A 17,293-nucleotide genomic window follows, 5' to 3' on the forward strand; every position below is an offset into this window, starting at 1 on the left:
CCTAAAGTGGGAGCTGAAAAGGAACGTCATTTGCCTCGTCCATTTAGCTTTAGCCTCAAATTAGCTTGACTTTTAAAATCTTAAATGTATTCTCTCAAGTAGAGCCGTCCTTTCTCTTAGCCAGCAACCTCGGACAGCGTTAACAATTCGCCCTCTTTGTGTTTACGATAGGAAACATGTATCTAAAGGCCTTATTCCGATGCAGGGACATGCTAAAGGGAGAATTCTTCGTGTGAAATGCTGGCTAGCCTACGAGCAGGGGCCAAAAACCGAAAGTGGCTAACAGCACCGAGCAATTTCCCACCACTCATCACCAGCAAACCTGTGGGCTTTCTCACATCTGCCGTAGGCACCCGAAGGTGGACAGACTGAAACGGTGCCTTTCCTACAACGTAAGTAACGCCTCGTCCTGACGCCTAACAATGTTATGGCACTTGGCTAATCACCAGCTAACATGCAACATAAGACAACACTTTTGACAGCTGTGAAGTTCGCTAGCTGGTTATCCTTTATTGCAAGTGGCCTAAGATTTAGTGAAGCAGAGACTTTAAAAACAAGGCTGTGTAGAATTATTAAAGATGTGGATTTATGTGTCTTTTTTTAAAAAAGTACTTGCTCAGTTCCCTGTTTTGGTTTGGTTTGAGGCTCAAAAGGTGTTTTCAAAACATTCATCAGCAGAAATTATGAGCTGCTGGAGTTCTTATTGCATATGGGGGGTAACTATTGGTAAATATTTTTGGTGGAGTTAATAATTGTTATATTCCTCCCCATAAAAAGGTAGATAATGTGTTTAATTTTAATACGTATATTAATATCTAAAATTAGGCTTGGTGTTTGCAACAAGTGTCCTTCATTGAGCTAGTTACTAATATATACTCCTGTTGGTTTTGTTTTGACCTATATTTCAACATTAAAGTATAAAAGGCTGTAATTTTTACCACAGGAGTGTATATTATCATTCCATTGTTTAATTAAGTATTAATATGCCCATTCCTATAATTGAATGGGACTTTTCTAGTACATGCATTTTATTTATTAGCATGTTGTATTGTTTATTGTTGACAGTCAGCTGACACCACCCAATGGAGGTGTGCGGCTGCTGTGTTACTTGAACAGTGGTTTTATAATGATAACTTTTTAAAATCTCCCCATACCGCCGTACAGATAACAAGCCTGTGCCTCTTCCAGGGATATTTATCCATCTATGCTTGGCTACGCCTGTCATCTGAATTACGTCACATGCGGCTCTACATTCGAGGTTGACTGGAAACCTCGAAATAGCTCGAGGGTTTTCCTATCAAGAGGGAGAGATGGATTACATTATATACATGTTCTAATAACGCTGCTTACAATTTGCGTTTGGGTATTGTACAAGCACTTTTCATCTATTAGTCCGTTTTATCCCACAGGAATTTAGTTAACTCCTAAAACCATTTAATCATGTGGTGTGACCTCTTTTCCCTCAGTCTGATCAGATCTTAACTTTTGATGCCTGGAAGATAAATTTGGAGCTGGGAAGCTTGTAGATCGAGAAAGAGCAGGTACATACAAGCACAGATGCCCTCTTTACTGCCAAGAAACCACTCACAGTCTACTATATCAAGACACATTTACTTCGCTGCTCTTCAGCCACGGTCCGATAGACTCCTGTCTGGTCCAGTAACACTCCATAACCCCAGACGCCGTTGTAATGATGTGCCGCTTTTGTTCCTGGAAATTGACAACTTTTAGAAAGACTTAAGTGATGATCATCCAAGGGTTTTCATCTCGGACCTTTTTTTTAAAATAAAAAAACAAAACAAAACAAAACACAATTGTAATCACTGCAGTTGTAGTGATATTGCCATAGGAGTGTGGCAATATCTGGACTAGTTGGTCCTGCTAAACCAACTAGTCCAGAAACATTTTAGTTTTTCACTGTATGAGAAGCTGCTGTATATAATGGATTCCTAATCAGCAGAAAGATAAGCTCTTGGCTTAAATGCAATATGTGTGTGTCTAGAAATGGATTATATCAGAATTGGCTGTATTGACTTTGTTTCAGCTTCATTAAGAAGTCGGCTAAGTAAACACTGGGCTGATTACATATTAATAACACCATAACTGTAATATTGATTCACACACATGACATATTTTTCAGTGGCAATGTTCTGAAAAGTTTTACCATTCAGTCACTAACAGAATAATAAGTCACCCAAGAATATTTTACACTTTTTGTAAAAACAGACATTTTTATTATTATAGTAAACATGACTGCCTTTTTCCACTGTGATCCTTAGTTTCTCCAAGCGTTTTATTTAGTGAAGCTGAATACACAGATCACAATCAGTGTTGAGATGGAGGTTGAAGTGCTGAATTTGGAGAAATAAAATGCATGAGGGCTGCATGGTAGCACATTTCTTGGCACTGTTTACTGGCAGCAAGAAACTCATTGATTCAGTTGTTGCACATTCTCCCCATGGGTGCTTACTGGGAACTCCAATTTCTTTAGATTATTAGCTTTCTCTAACAATCCAACAATTGTTAGATGGGATAAGTGAGCATTTCTAAATTGCTCCTAGGTATTAGTATGTGTCTTAATGCTGCCCTTCGATGGACTAGCAACCTGTCCAGAGGCCATTAGAGATAGGCACCAGCTCCCCTACTATTCTAAGTGGATGATAATTACATATCTTTTACTGTTGCAGGACTTGGATATTTAAATTTCCAATATCTTTACCAGTCAGTTTAACATATTTCATTGGCTGTAAGAAAGACTACAGCTTTCTTTAGATCATTGGATAAAATACAGCAGAGTGGCATACAAGGTTTTATAAAGATATGTAGCCCTTTAAATAATGTGCTATATATAAAAAAAAACAAAAAACCTTTACCTCTTTATGAACATTTGCACATCTACAAAATCTTTGGTTATGCCATTAGATTACCAAAATCTATTAATACTGAAGCACTTAAGAAGTCACAGTGAGGTACTGTAGATTGTCATGTTTGATTATATGTGTATACCACTAAACATGTAGACTAAGTGCTAAGAAGGAGATTCTTTTCTATCTGTATAAAAGAGGCTCTAGGAAAAAGGCTGGATTGATTCTGACTGAGACTTTTGGAAGTATTTAATAAATTTAGTATATAAAGTATAGTAATAAAGTATTAAATAAATATTATTAATGTAGCACCTTTTAGCAATAAGTCACAAAGACAGAGTTTAAAAATAGAAACATGACTGAAAAGGCAGAAATCATAATTATATACAAATAAAGTAATATTTAAAATTATCTTAAGGAACGACACGCTTAAATTAAAATGCCTTCAGTTCCTTTCTAAATAAGTTGTGACTCTCAAGACAACATGGGAACTAAGGAAGCTTCCTCCACAGCTGCGGTGCAACAATCTGGAAAGTGAGTGATTTTTATATTTGATCCTGGGGGCTATAAATATGTTCCTGGATTCATTTCTATTTAGATATCATGAATTACTGCTTTCATATCTATATATTGCACAGTGCTGATATTTAGATTTTTATTTCCACTTATAATAAACATTAAGGGACATCCGTGTAACAAAACTACGCACTGCGTGGCCCAGATGACACTGCATAGGGATTAGAACTGATGAATAAAACCAGATTAGAAAAATAACTTTTTAACTTTGTAGCTCTAAAGGAAGGTTGCAAAATGTGGAAACTTAGCGTTCATAATTCTATTCCCTATCAGTAGTTTGTTGATAAACAGTTAAAACAGAAGTTAATAGAGATCTTTTGCTACCGATGCTCTCAGACAGATGTCTGTGTTTGACAGGATAATCTGGCCCTGTGTGGAGCCCATCAGCAGCTGAAGGGTAAATTGAGTTAACTTGTTAAAGCTGTCTGAGAACAGAGGTTGTGGTGCTGCCGAGCCAGTCCGTTGGCCACCTTTCAAACAGAACGAAAGAAAATAATTTTGTGGCATAATTCAATTAAAAAAGGGTAAGTTTTATTATCTTTACGAGCCTTGAATACATCTGCACCCCATAAAGGAGCGTGAAAGACATGCAACACTCTCCTCCAGCATTGCGGTGCTGTTCTTCTGTCTCATGACTAACATCCACCGCTGTGCTGTTTTCACTTCCCAGAGTTTTACTGTGGATTGTATGATATTTTGTATTAGAATAGCAAAGTCTCCTGTTTGAGAAATAGTGGTTGTTATGCTTCAACATGTTGCCATTAAACTTGATCTCAAGTATTTCTTTTAGCAGGTGACTTTTCTTCTATAATAAAGTAAAATCGATCAGAAAACCCTGCAGATAAACGGTTTTGTACTTTGCCTTTTTATGGTTTATAGTTTTATTTTTTAAAACCTTTTATTGCCCTACAGAGTTTCCGTATCAAACTTTTCTCACGATGAACAGTAGATGCTATCCTGCAAAAGATTGTCACGAGTTGGGAAGTTTTTGTTTTTTTTGAAGGACAATTTTATATACAGAGACTTCATAATTAATTTTATTAGTTTTCTTTCTGTTATTTTTGTTTATTAATTTTGGATATTTGAAATATCTTCCAGTTCCATTGTTAAATGCTTGTTATAATTTAAAGTTTATAGAATGTATTCTTGCATTATTGTGCCATTACCTTTACATTACTTCACAATGGTCTTAAACCAACAATATTATCGTCCTGTAAAATTTGTTATCCTGACAGGCCTAATTCCATTTGTTACCAACATAACCCAACACATTGGTTATTACAGTTATACTAGTATTGTCCATATTGTTTATGTACACAGAACCCAAGGCAAAGATATTGAATAAACACCAACTAAATGTAGTAATAGTTTAAAAGGCTTATTGGTCAGAATGTTGCACCTTTTTTCCATTCTCCTCTTTTCAGAGTAACAACATGCTGTATTATCTAGTTAGACTGCCTGCTTGGGTAGAACCAATAGATGATTGTCTAACAGGCAAACTGCACACAACTACCGTTTTCCAAACAGAGTTAATAATGAATTTTAAAAAACTAATAGCTTGCACTCCTTTTCACACTACCACTGTTATTTTTCACAACTAGAAATATTTCAAGACTGCTAAATCTGGGAGAAAACAATCTGTGAATAGCAATAGGTGGGGGACGGTTCAAGCCTTGTTGCACTCTACTCCATAGAGCCAGAAAAAGCTCGGGTCACTCTGGCTTCTCCCCTGGCAACTCATAAAAAGGACTTCAATCCTTCTGGAAATGACAGAAACCTTCAGGGTTTTTGGAAAGGCTAACGTTTCTAAACCTTGGAACTGGTCACTGGCCACAGGGATTGTAAACCCCAAAACATCTGACGAACCTTCCGGTTGCTCTTAAAGACACGGGCGTGTAAATTTAGTTCAACTTTGTTGTGTGGGAAGTGTTTGCTGTGCTGTGGTTGAAGTTAAGAGGATGACTGTACAGAGCAGTTTAAATGGCTTACTATGTGGATCCAGGTCAGCCAGTGGATCTTGTTGTCCTTATAAGAGAACTATTGCATCTCTGTTGCACAACACTGCTGTAGATTAAGCAGGAGTGTTGTGCATCCGTTGATTCCACAGCATGCTGATAAAACTGCGACCTTTTTTTATTTGAGCTGTAATAATAACGTAATACACTTTTCCTCCTAATGGAGATGAGTTGGATGTTACCCATCTTCAATAAAACATGACCTTCAGCCTTTTAGCTCCATCTATACAATTGACATTAGTAGAGTAGATCATCAAATAGGCCTACAGTGTATTTATAAGTTGCATTTATTGATGTCGTGCATGTTAAAAAGACAATTTCAATGGCCAGGGTGCAGTTAAGTACTGTGACAATCAATACAGTTATAGACTCTCCTCTCACATTATCTAAATGATCAGTATAGGCTCAATGCAGAATTAGTATCTGCCATGAAACATTTAGCTAATGCAGGTGCAGTTATTGCTGGAGACAACATCCTCTTGGACAGTTTAATGCCTTCGGTTGCCAGTTTCCACTGGCCAAAGAAGCTTTTAAGCTCACTCCTCTGTCTTTTTAAGTATAAACTAAAGTGCGTTGTGCTATTTTTGGCTTTGTTGCACAAGGGTGCAGAGTTTTAGGCCATCATCTGGGATCATAGATGCAGATTATATAATTACTAATTCTGTTCCATTGGGGGGGGAAAAAAAGGAAATTTAGAACTTTTTAATATAGTTAAGTATAAACAAACTGAAATATGTTTACTTCTGTGACAAATGTTTGCTTTTGGGGATTGTACTGGTTTCATTCTGAGGGAAACTATTCTAAATTAGCAAAGTCCAGACAGATGTCTGATGCCTTTGGTTGTCTGATTCCTATAATAATAATAACTGTGTAGACTTTTTGATGGAGACTTTTTCTGGGGATTTCTTTGCCATTTGAGGACAACAAATGAGGGGAAGCTTGCATTTACTGCTGGGCATTTTTGATATCTAATTTAGCTTGTTCCAAAATGTCTTTGGAGTTGAATTTGGGTGACTAAACTAAACTGAGCTTGATATTGCTGTAATGTGTTCAGTCTTCCTGCTATCTACTGAAAGTCTCTCTTTCCCTTTTTTAATTATCCTGACTGAATGTTGTGTAAAATAAATCTTCCTTTAAAATAACTTCATGCCAGTCTTTCTTCCTGAATTCATATTTTAATGCCTGATTGATACTGAAAATGCCCAGTTTGAGTTGTCTTCATTCAGTAATAGCATCTGCTCTACAGAGTTTGGTATCTGGTATAAATGTTCACTAACCAGAGAAAAGTAGGATTTCTGATATTATCCAGCAGAAAAGTGTTTGATTCTGTTGACCAGATAATTTCCAGTTGCATCTGTAAATACTTTCAGCATTATATTATTTTTAATTAAAGATAAATATGTGCGACCAAGATTTTTTGTAAGATATTGGGCCATGGTCAAGATTTGATTAAATATAAAAAATCTGATCTGAAGAGAACTTTTAAAATGTATACAAAATAATTGATATTTTCAACTAAACTTCTTTGTTCTCTTTGTTGTTTTACGTCTTTTTACTCATGATTGCATCCTTGTCATAAAGGATACAATAACTAATGTCCAAATATTTGTCAAAATGGCCAGTTATTAGCATTCCATTTCATGTTCCTTGCTTCTCTTTGTGTCTCCGCCACAGGAAGCAGGGGCTCCGTTTGTCTAAGGCCGAGGCATGGGAGCGTTTCTGGACAAACCCAAAACGGAGAAGCACAACTCTCATGGCGAGGGGAACGGACTGCGCTACGGGTTGAGCTCCATGCAGGGCTGGCGGGTGGAGATGGAGGACGCTCACACGGCTGTGCTGGGACTTCAGGCTCCCGGCATGACCGATTGGTCTTTCTTCGCCGTGTATGACGGCCACGCTGGATCCAGGGTCGCCACCTACTGCTCGAAGCACCTTCTCGAACACATAATCACTGCGAGCGTAGGCACTGGCGGCAAACAAGGCTCGCAAGTCGGACCAGACGGTTGCAGCTCTGACTCTCAAGCTCTTCCTCCTCCCGCTGTGGGGGCCGTGAAAGCCGGCATCCGCACGGGCTTCCTGAGGATCGACGAGCACATGCGCAGCTTCTCCGACCTCCGGAACGGCATGGACCGCAGTGGCTCAACGGCGGTGGGGATTCTCCTGTCGCCAGAGCACTTTTTCTTTATTAACTGCGGGGATTCCCGAGCCGTTCTGTACCGCAACTCGCAGGTGTGCTTCTCTACGCTCGACCACAAGCCTTGCAACCCCCGCGAGAGGGAGCGCATCCAGAACGCGGGAGGCTCGGTGATGATCCAGAGAGTTAACGGGTCCTTGGCGGTCTCGAGAGCCTTGGGGGACTATGATTACAAGTGTGTGGATGGCAAGGGCCCCACGGAGCAGCTGGTTAGCCCTGAACCGGAAGTGTACGTGATGGTTCGGGCGCCGGAACAAGATCAGTTCATTATTCTGGCTTGTGATGGCATCTGGGATGTCATGTCCAATGAGGAATTGTGTGAATTTGTGAAATCTAGACTAGAGGTGTGTGATGACCTGGAGAGAGTCTGTAACGAAGTGGTGGATACCTGCCTGCACAAGGTACGTGGACATTTGTTTTTCAGCACGGGCTTGATGGGGTGCGAGTCTTTAAACTATTGAGCATCAATAGAAATGCACAAAAGAGATGCGAGTCTAGTGGTTATAGGTGGCCACATTGTTTACGAATGTGGTTTTAATTATGATACAAGCTGATACATGACACTAGGCTCACAAGAAGATGAGCTTTAGAGAATGTTTTTGGATGCAAACTAGAAACCTAAAAGGAAATGTGTGTACATACAGTAAAGGTTTGGCAATGAGACCCTGTTAAAGATTATGTGTAGCATAAAGACCCAGTTTGACTGGTCCACATATTTTCATATTTGTGCCCAATTATAAGGTTGTCTTTGTGCAAATCTCTCATTTTGTATATTCACTAAAACAGTAAAGGTTTCATTAATCTCGTGTTGTGACCTTCAGTCCACACTATTTAAGAAAACTGTTAAATACAAATGTAGTTATTTATTTTCCTCTTGCAGGAAAAAGCAGCCACACAATTTACAGGATTTTTGTAGCTGAATGTTGTCAGTCATTTCAGAGAGCTGGCAGTAGGAGTTGGGTACTACTTCCTCTTATTTCAAAATAAGAGTCTCAGACATGAATGAAAGCTTTCAAGCTTTAACCCTCTTTCCTCACATCTGAGACTGTGAATAATAGCTCACATTTACTTTGCAAGAAGCCGTTCCATCCCGACAGCAACTTGATAACACTTCACAAGACTCTTAGCTTTGACAAGAAATATATCATGGAGGCGTCATAGGATCTTAAATCCTTACTTACAAATCCTTTATATCTCGTCTGTCATTCTGTCTTGTTCATCAGGTTCCCAGAATCCTGCCAGATGATGTTTAAAAGCAGCAGATATTTCTTCACTTTTAAAGTAACTCAGTGTTTCAACTCAAGAATGACTTCCTCTCTTACTTTAAAATTGGTTTCGGATATAAATACAACATTCCATCAAGATCCTAGCATACACATTTAATATTTACTGATGTATTTGTTGTATGCAATTTGTACTTGTATTAGTCTCCTGGACAACAAATGATTATTTTAGATTTATTAAGGTTTCGGTGAGATAATTTCCATTAATGTTCTAATTCTTGAGAACGAATCTGACGCCACCACTTTCTGAGTGAAAAGGTGGCGTATCTTGTCCTCCTCATTCGGCTTTTAATCATTCTTTTCATTTTTGCGGATGCCCTTTTTTCACCCATTCCTACCTGCTTGCTCACACTTCTTCACCTCTTCTCTCTTGCTCTGGACCATTGACTCAAAGTACTTAAAGTCCCTTTAACTTCTTGTACTATTTCCTTCTGCGGTGAATGTTTCTCTGTAAAAGCGATTTGGTACTATGATAAGAAAGTTCTCTAAGGGGGAAAACGAAGTCCAGGTCTGAACACTGCTAAAGGACTAGAACAGATGCGTGAGCAGAAAAGCAAAACTAAAATAAAAGCTTCTTCAAACTAAAAGCAGCTCTGACTCTCAAGTTAACAATTCACGATTTTGGTAATACCTGAAGGGCTGTGTGCTCTGTGTTATCGGGCTTTTTCTTAATGTGCTCAATATTAATTCAGTGTTTTGTTTCCCCTCCTCCTGTCATCCATCTAGGGAAGTCGAGATAACATGAGTATTGTTTTAGTCTGTTTGCCCAATGCTCCCAAAGTATCCGAGGAAGCTGTGAGGAGAGAAGCTGAGGTCAACAAATATCTGGAGGCTCGAGTGGAAGGTAAAAGCTGAGAGCTAATTTCTTCTAGTTGTTTATCTAAGGTGAAAACATCATGGGAACCTAGAATGATGAAAGCTTTAACTTTATTCACCATTTGCTATAAAATGGTTTATTTGCAGACCACAGCTTTCAGGAGTAATGGAACATTTTGTTTTCTTCTAAAGGTGATCTCATTTTAAACATTTGTTTTTATATTAATCGTATTATTATGGATGTTCCAACTGAATTATTTCTTGTTCATATTCAAAGAATGATACTTTATAGCTTGTTTTTTCATTTCAGGAACCATTTCCCTTCTCTTCTTCTCCATTTCCCCTCCTTTTCTTGCCGTGTTATTTGGATGAATTCCCTGATCTGTCTCTGTTCTGTAGGCTGTTTTCTACCCTCCCACCTCCCTCCTTATTTTCCTTCCTGATTCATGAGACATTTTGCTTAAAGTGTAGCCGTTTCCTGTAAGATTTTATTCCTAGCTGATAATTCCTATAAAACCAGACCTTATCAGCTTGTTTCCTGTCTCACTCTGCCTCACAGAATTAATTATAAAGATGTTTAGTTTAATGCCTGGAGATGCACTTGAAAATACGGTAGCTTGTACGTAACTTGCCACGAATGGTGACTTTTACCTGATAGAAGAAACTTTTGGTCCAGGTGAGTTTGAGCATACATGTTTGACTCAGGCTGTTGTCTAATTTGTGGAGAACAAGGAAGAGAGAGAGTAGAAGGGGAGAGGACAGACTGAAAGGAATGCTCTGGCTGAACATCGACCTGGCTTCATGCCACTCAGCTGCGAGCCTCTCGTTCAGACACTTAAAAAAAAATAAAATTCACTTGTACGGTTTCCATCCTCATGTCCTCCAATAACTCCCTTCTCCTCACTCTTTTTCTTTCTACTGACGATCTTGGCAGTAATAAGCGTTGTGTAACAGCAGTTCTGCTGTCCTGTTTAGAAATGCTGTCTCGGCCCAGAGAAGACGCTTTTCCGGATTTGGTGAACGTGATGAGGAACCTGGCCTCCGACAGCGGGATGCCCCCTCTACCACCAGGGGGCGGACTCGCTAGCAAGTAAATGCTGCCACCTTTTATGACGTGTTCCTCTTGTCTACATGATGCCGTTTGTTCACTGATGTTCTCTAACAAACCACTGAGGTCTCCAGAAAGCAGCTGGATTTATGCTGATGTTAAATTATACACAGCTGGATTCTTTTTACCAAGTGATTGGATACAATTGGGTCTCGGCAATAAATCATTTTTATCAATTAATCATATTTTCTGTTTTTGAAGATGTAATTTTTTAGAAAGTCTGTTGTTTCTTTTTGTTTGGTTTTCCACCAATGCATCCATAGCACAGTGTAATGCTAACCCACCTAAAAACTACCGTCGTGTTTTACAGCTTGTATTTACTTCGACGTTGAATTCAGATAAACTCTAGGAAGTAATGATTGAAATAAAAGCCATGTTTTAAGATGTATTCTCATTTGTGTTTCATTTTATCTAAACCTGAGAGGAAAAAATCATTTAAAAGTAGAAATGGAATTTGGTATAACATGCGTACCAAACGTTTCTGATTGTCTTTTCCTTTTATGTGAATATTTAAAAATCAGGTATCATTTTCCATATAGTTCACAATTGTGCACTACTTTATGTATGATATAAGAGAGAGAAACACAAACTTAAAAAACAATGAGTTTGTGACTGTAATGCAAACTAATAATAAAAATGTTCAACGACTATTAATATTTTTGGAAGGCACTGTACATAATATATACGTACATATATATATATATATATATATATATATATACAGAGTTTCCCCACAGAAAACCTACTTAGCTAGTGGTAGGGACACTATGCCAGTCCACTAGCGGCCCACTATGTTTAAAAATGTTAAAAGTTACAAAGATTCGTAAGTGCACAAGTCAGCATCATAACTTGGAAATAATAGCATATGAGCAGGGACAGCCCTCATGCCCAGTTCAGTTTCTTCAACTATAAACCTAGCTTAATTTATCTTTGCTGTCACCGTTACTTGCACAAAAAAAAAAAGTTAAAATAAAACACTTCACCTGGTGTTGGGCAAAGTAAAGCCTGGTATCCCGCTAAGCTTATAATACACCTGGGGGAAACCCTGATATAGCTGTATGTGTTTCACTGGGATTTTATTAATGTTGCTCTTAATGCTCCCAAAATTAGTTATAATAATATTTGCCTATTATGATACCAACATGTATCCTCTTTAACTGTTGCCTGTATTTTCTGTCCATCTTTCCTTTGTGTGTACTTGCCCTCCATGTTAACTTTGAATTCCCTGAACTGTTAAACTCTCAACATATTCAACCTTGTTTGTGTTCTTCCTGCAGACGCAGTGTTATCGAAGCAGTATACAACCGTCTGAATCCTTACAAGGAGGAAGATGGCGTAAGTGTCTATAAATAACCTTTGGCCTCTGACCTGTATTTAAAAACACTTACCAACACTGTCCTGACATTTTGAGGCTATGTAATGCAGTTTTGATAACATCTCTATTAATTTCTCTGGACTGGGAAGCTGTCCTTCTGTTGGCATCAACAGTCTCATCGGTTTACAGAAAGCTGCTGCTCATGATGTGTATTCTGGGTTTTACTTTAAACCTTATGAGATCCCTGATGTCTCTTTCTTCACATGCTGCTGTAAATGACCAAGACAAATTCAAAGCATTACTTGGTTTGCTTTATACGTTTGACCTTTTTTTTTTTTACTTTTTCCATTTTAAACATCTGTCACAGTGAACTTAAGTCTGTAGTCCACGAAATAAAGTTTTAGTTTACTTGTTTCACAAAAATCCAACTTAATTAATAGAATTCTTTGAACTCTTATTTTCTGTGTTTTACTGTCTCTACCGTCCCACATATACGGAGCAAAGCGTTTCAAAATGTTAAAAGCTGTGGGACTTTTTTTTTTTTTTAACTAGCTAAGCTAAATGAAGGTCTCAACACAGCACAACAAGGAAGTTGTCTGAAAATGTAGTTTTGTGATTATAATGTTGCAGAATTTCATTCTTTAAATCATAACTTCAAACATATACATTTGTCCACTCTTGATATTTCTTCCACTATGGCGAAAAAATATTTATAACCTAAGAAGGAAAAATCTAAGAAAAACTGTTAGTTCAAATGATTGAATTTAAATTTGTAATTGTAGCTCCTCCAACACATCCCAGCTACATTTCTGGATAAACAGTTAGCAGGCTAAGCTAGCATCTTGTCATGGTTGTGATAAATGCTGCTGTGAGTGTTTGAACTCCAAGTGATATGTGTTTAGTGGATTCTTCTATGTGTGTCTATCTGATTATAATTAACATCAAAAAGGGATTGTGTGTGTGTGTGTGTGTGTGTGTGTGCGTGTGGCAGTAGCTTTCACTAGGGCTGATGTTTACCCAACCATTGACTTGAGGAGGAAAATTACCTTCTTTGACAGCTTTGTATCTTTTTACGCTTAAAAGTTTTACCTTTTTCACATACTAAAAACAAAACAGAGGCATTCCATACAGGTTTGTTACTGATGCACACTTATATGCACTCTAAAGTGAAGATGAACTTTATTAAAACAGTAAAATTGGTTCCACTCTACTGTTGTGCATACATACGTTTTAGTTACACACACAAAACTGTCCATCCTCTGAGCTTTGTCATGTTTCGTCAAGTTGCAACCACAGACTTTGTTGGGCTTCAGTTTTTTTTTTGTGACAGACACACTTTACAAATATGCACCACTTTGTGTTGATCCACTGCAAAAAAATCCACGTATAATGCAACAAATTTTGCGGGTCTACTTCGGCAAAATGTGGGAAAAGTCCAAGAGGTGTTAATTTGGTTTTAGCAAGAAAACGCGTACAAAGACGCTAGCAAGGGAAGCAACAACATGTCTAACTGTGTGTTCACCCTCTGATTAATGCAGCCCTCCTGTTTCATTTGGTAAGTGATCACATATATAAGTGTTAAACCCCAACCCACCCCTGCCCTCCTTCCAAAACCTCATGCATACACACGCACACACACCCCCTTCTTACAGGCATGTATAGTGGTGACCCACAGAGCATACTCCCCTCTGTCACGCCTCCATCAGTCTCTACGTCCCCCTTCTGGTCTACTTTCCAGCATGTAGAGCTCCATTTAGACTTTAAGGAGTGTGTGTGTGCGTGTATGTGTGTGTAGATAAGCGATGAGGTGTTTCTGGTCCTGTCTGTTCCTATCTCTCGCATCACAGGCACACAAACACGCATGCATTGCTGTCTCACTTGATGTCTCAGCAGCCGCACGCAAGCAAATAACGATCTGTCTCTGTACCACGCCCCCCGCAAGAACAGAAAGCTACAGAATTATGTCGGCAAATTTATTTATTTTTGTATTAAATGTTCTACAAACCTGAGGCTAGAAGTGTTGGTGTTGTAACTTTATTTTTGTCTGCGCCGATGGTATAAAAACCTTCCCTCGAAAACCCAGGTCGGGAACCGAAACCTGTTAACGTGACGTTAAATTAACAGAGTATTTTCTTTCGCTCTCATCTCTCCCTCTTTTCTGTTTGTTTCCCCGCTCTACCTTTCCTGGCTGTCCTCTTGCAGAGCGGAGCAGATTTGGAGTGCCACTGGTAGCTGTCCAGTACAACCGCCTGATACAAAACACTCCACAGGACCACTATTCCACATGAGATTGCATCCTAACTCATCTTTTAATTTTTCACCTGAGAGAATAATCATTATAATCCTCACCCAACGTGGAGGACTACAAAATGGATTAGGATTGCCTTTTTTTTGTAAACTAGCAAACTGCACTACAGACGTACACGTACAATACAAAATCCAGTAGAAAGTCAAGAAAGCACAGTTCGTTTTTTTTGTTTGGTTTCATTTCTGTTGGTTGTTTTTGTTGTGGATTGACAGATATACGGGAGCAGCTCTGCTCTGACGGCTCTGGGACTTTATGGTGCCTTGCAGAGACCTGAGAGAAGAAGAGGGGACCTCACACCTCCACCGGCTGGCCGCCATTACAGAAAACCAGCCCCTCACACGTCTGTATGAGACCGAGGACGCTTCAGTGGTTGTTGTGGCATTGTTTGTTTTCAAAGTGTTTTTCGACCACACAAACTCCGCAACCGCCCCATAAGCTACTACGCCGTCCGGGGAAGTTGTCTGCGCTTTCTCCAATGTTACGGTCATGAAACTCCACCAACAACATCCAAAGACTTCTGGGTAAAAATCCTCCAAACGGATCCCGACAGCGGATCACCTGAGGCTCCACACTATAACACGAGAGTGTGTCTTTGTGTGTGTTCCCGTTTTGGTTTGAGCTGTGGCTCCTGAGACGGGCGGGTATGCTTCTCCACACATGAACTCCAGTGTGACTCTTCTTGCACGTCTCTACTCACCGTCTCTACTCACTGTCTCTACTCTTGCCTGCTAATGGATGCAACAGTTTATAATTTCCCTCCTTCTGCTACTTCTCTTTGCTTCCTGTCTTCTCCGGTAAAAACAGTCTGCAGTGCATTGGTAAACCTCGCCAGAATCATACGCTTTAGAGCCTGCTCTTCTTTAAAGGAATAGAGATAGATATTATAAAATTCATATATATATCTATATATATATAGATATATATAAATATATATACATAAACATTTTCTTTGTTGCTTTGGTTGCATTTCTTATCCTGGTATTCATTGTGGCCTAATATGTTTTTGATCATTTCTGCGTGTGTGTGTTTAAGCTTCGATATATCAATGAAAGAACAGAAACATTAAGATTAGGCGTGCACAGGTGTTGCTCCAACACAAAAGCCTTCCAATTAAAGGGTTTAGAGATGAAGACATTCCAGTTTCACCTTCCTCCTCTTTGCCTTTTTATCCACAACACATGGGCAAATACACACACACACACATGCGATCCTGCTCATGCTACAGCTTGCCTTTCTATCCATCTCTTAAATAACTTCTCTGGAGGGTAAAAAAAAAGCCTTTTTGTTTTACCTGAAAACATTGTCATTTTTTTTTTTTACTTACATTTTTCTGTGATGATTTTTTGTCTTTTGAGGGGATTAAATGAGTTGTGATTCTGTTGCTTATGGATCAATGAAACCTAAAGAGGAACATGAAACATAACGGGAGAAGGCGAGTTTTTCTTTTTGGGTGATTGAAGTAAAGGAGCCTATGTGGACTTGGAGTCATATATTTCTTTTTTTTTTTTTCTTCATTAAAGCTATCTTTGGATGTACGTGTTCCAGAAACAAAATCGAAGTAAAGCATCTTGGCTTTAGTTTTTCTTTGAACAAATCTGTGCATAAACAAATACATTGTGCTAATTTCTCTGAACGGATGCAAAAGCGAAGAAGTACATTTCTCAATTTAAAAGCAAATGGTTCTTTTTGCAGCGGCAGTATTCGGACGGGACTGGGCTGGTTAATGCAACTGTGGTACTCTTTACTCTCGGTGCCATATGACAAATAGGTACTTGAATGTTTTAGTTCTTTTGCAGTTGTTTGCAATGATTACTTTGGACCAGGAGGAATGGGGTGGGGGGGCTTGATTTATTGTGGGACACGACAGATGGGAGGGGATAACGTGGGCACGGTCACTGTGGGGGAGGAAATGTGTGAAAAGTTAAAGCGGAAGAATCTTTAGGGAATTTAAGGTGATGGTTTTGATCAAACCAAATTATGTTGGATTTACGTCAGTTATTTCATTGCCTGTGTAGACTCCAGTTGATATTCATAAACTACGCCTAGTTTTTAACATTGTGTAAACTTCTTTCCACACTGAACAGTATAAAGCTTTCTACATCAGACACTGGGCTCTGAGGAATTAAAAAACTGAATGGAGGGAGAGACGCTGTTTTTTCCTGAATGTAATTCCTCATTACTCACGTTTTCTTTTCGACTGCAGCTTCACATTCTCTTTGCTTCCTTTTTTTTTATATATTTAAACTGTTTATTCATTCTAGTTGTTGAAAGTAAGAGAACTGTCATGGGAGCCGGCGGCATTTCTGGATATTAAGTGACGTCTGGATATTTTTCACGGATTTGTTGCTACTGTTTGTGTAGAGAGTTAAGCCACGGTTTTAGGAAATCTTGGTTCATCAGGTGAACGGGAGTCAAGAATGTGGAGATGTAAACACAGGAGTAAACTATTACGAGGCTTTTAGGAGAGTAATGACTGCTTATGTCTTTGTTCAGCCCACTGTATCCATTTATAATTAACATTTGTGTAGTCGCAATGGTAACTTCCAGATTATCCAGACCTTTTCTTTTATTTATTCCAAGTGTTTTAGTTCACATTATGGCTTTTACTTTAAGGCTGATTTGAAGAAACTTTGACCTTTGAGATGATTAAAGAAGGGCCAGTTTGAGGTTTTTTTTTCTCCCCTGTACTGATTTATGCTGTTAAGTTTACAAACATAACCACCAATAAAAGATGGATTTATGTGAAACCTGCTGTTTGTGATGTGACGTGTTGTTAGCAGGAGCTTCCTGTGGTTAGTTATTGCATTTTGTACT

The 17,293-nt window shown here is 38.7% G+C and overlaps 1 protein-coding gene and 1 long non-coding RNA gene across 3 annotated transcripts in view; one reads left to right on the forward strand and one right to left on the reverse strand.

Annotated features, from left to right (window-relative positions):
• On the forward strand, window positions 1-17,226 carry ppm1ba (protein phosphatase, Mg2+/Mn2+ dependent, 1Ba). 2 transcript variants are annotated; one of them, XM_032552345.1, is made up of 7 exons: window positions 1-392; window positions 7,130-8,050; window positions 9,659-9,776; window positions 10,724-10,838; window positions 12,134-12,191; window positions 13,710-13,726; window positions 14,374-17,226. In XM_032552345.1, coding segments are annotated over exons 2-7 (1,197 nt in total). In that variant the 5' UTR covers window positions 1-392; window positions 7,130-7,162; the 3' UTR covers window positions 14,375-17,226. The 2 variants fall into 2 exon arrangements, with proteins under 2 accessions (XP_032408236.1, XP_032408235.1); XM_032552344.1 differs by lacking the exon at window positions 13,710-13,726.
• Window positions 9,256-17,293, reverse strand: part of LOC116712545 (uncharacterized) — a 15,645-nt gene continuing 7,607 nt past the window's right edge. The window contains exons 2-3 of the long non-coding RNA XR_004337560.1: window positions 13,410-13,419; window positions 9,256-9,266 (exon numbers count right to left, since the gene is read on the reverse strand). This is a non-coding gene — a long non-coding RNA (uncharacterized LOC116712545). The remainder of the gene's footprint in view (window positions 9,267-13,409; window positions 13,420-17,293) is intronic.

The sequence above is a fragment of the Xiphophorus hellerii genome, chromosome 22, assembly GCF_003331165.1.
Source record: "Xiphophorus hellerii strain 12219 chromosome 22, Xiphophorus_hellerii-4.1, whole genome shotgun sequence".
NCBI classification, from domain to species: Eukaryota; Metazoa; Chordata; class Actinopteri; order Cyprinodontiformes; family Poeciliidae; genus Xiphophorus; species Xiphophorus hellerii.

Excerpts from the sequence above, each read along its gene's own strand:
- ppm1ba (XM_032552344.1), top strand. The coding sequence starts at position 7,163 with ATGGGAGCGTTTCTGGACAAACCCAAAACGGAGAAGCACAACTCTCAT. Across the intron at positions 10,839-12,133 it reads GGGGGCGGACTCGCTAGCAA|ACGCAGTGTTATCGAAGCAG; the intron begins GTAAATGCTGCC and ends TTCTTCCTGCAG. Across the intron at positions 12,192-14,373 it reads CTTACAAGGAGGAAGATGGC|AGCGGAGCAGATTTGGAGTG; the intron begins GTAAGTGTCTAT and ends GTCCTCTTGCAG.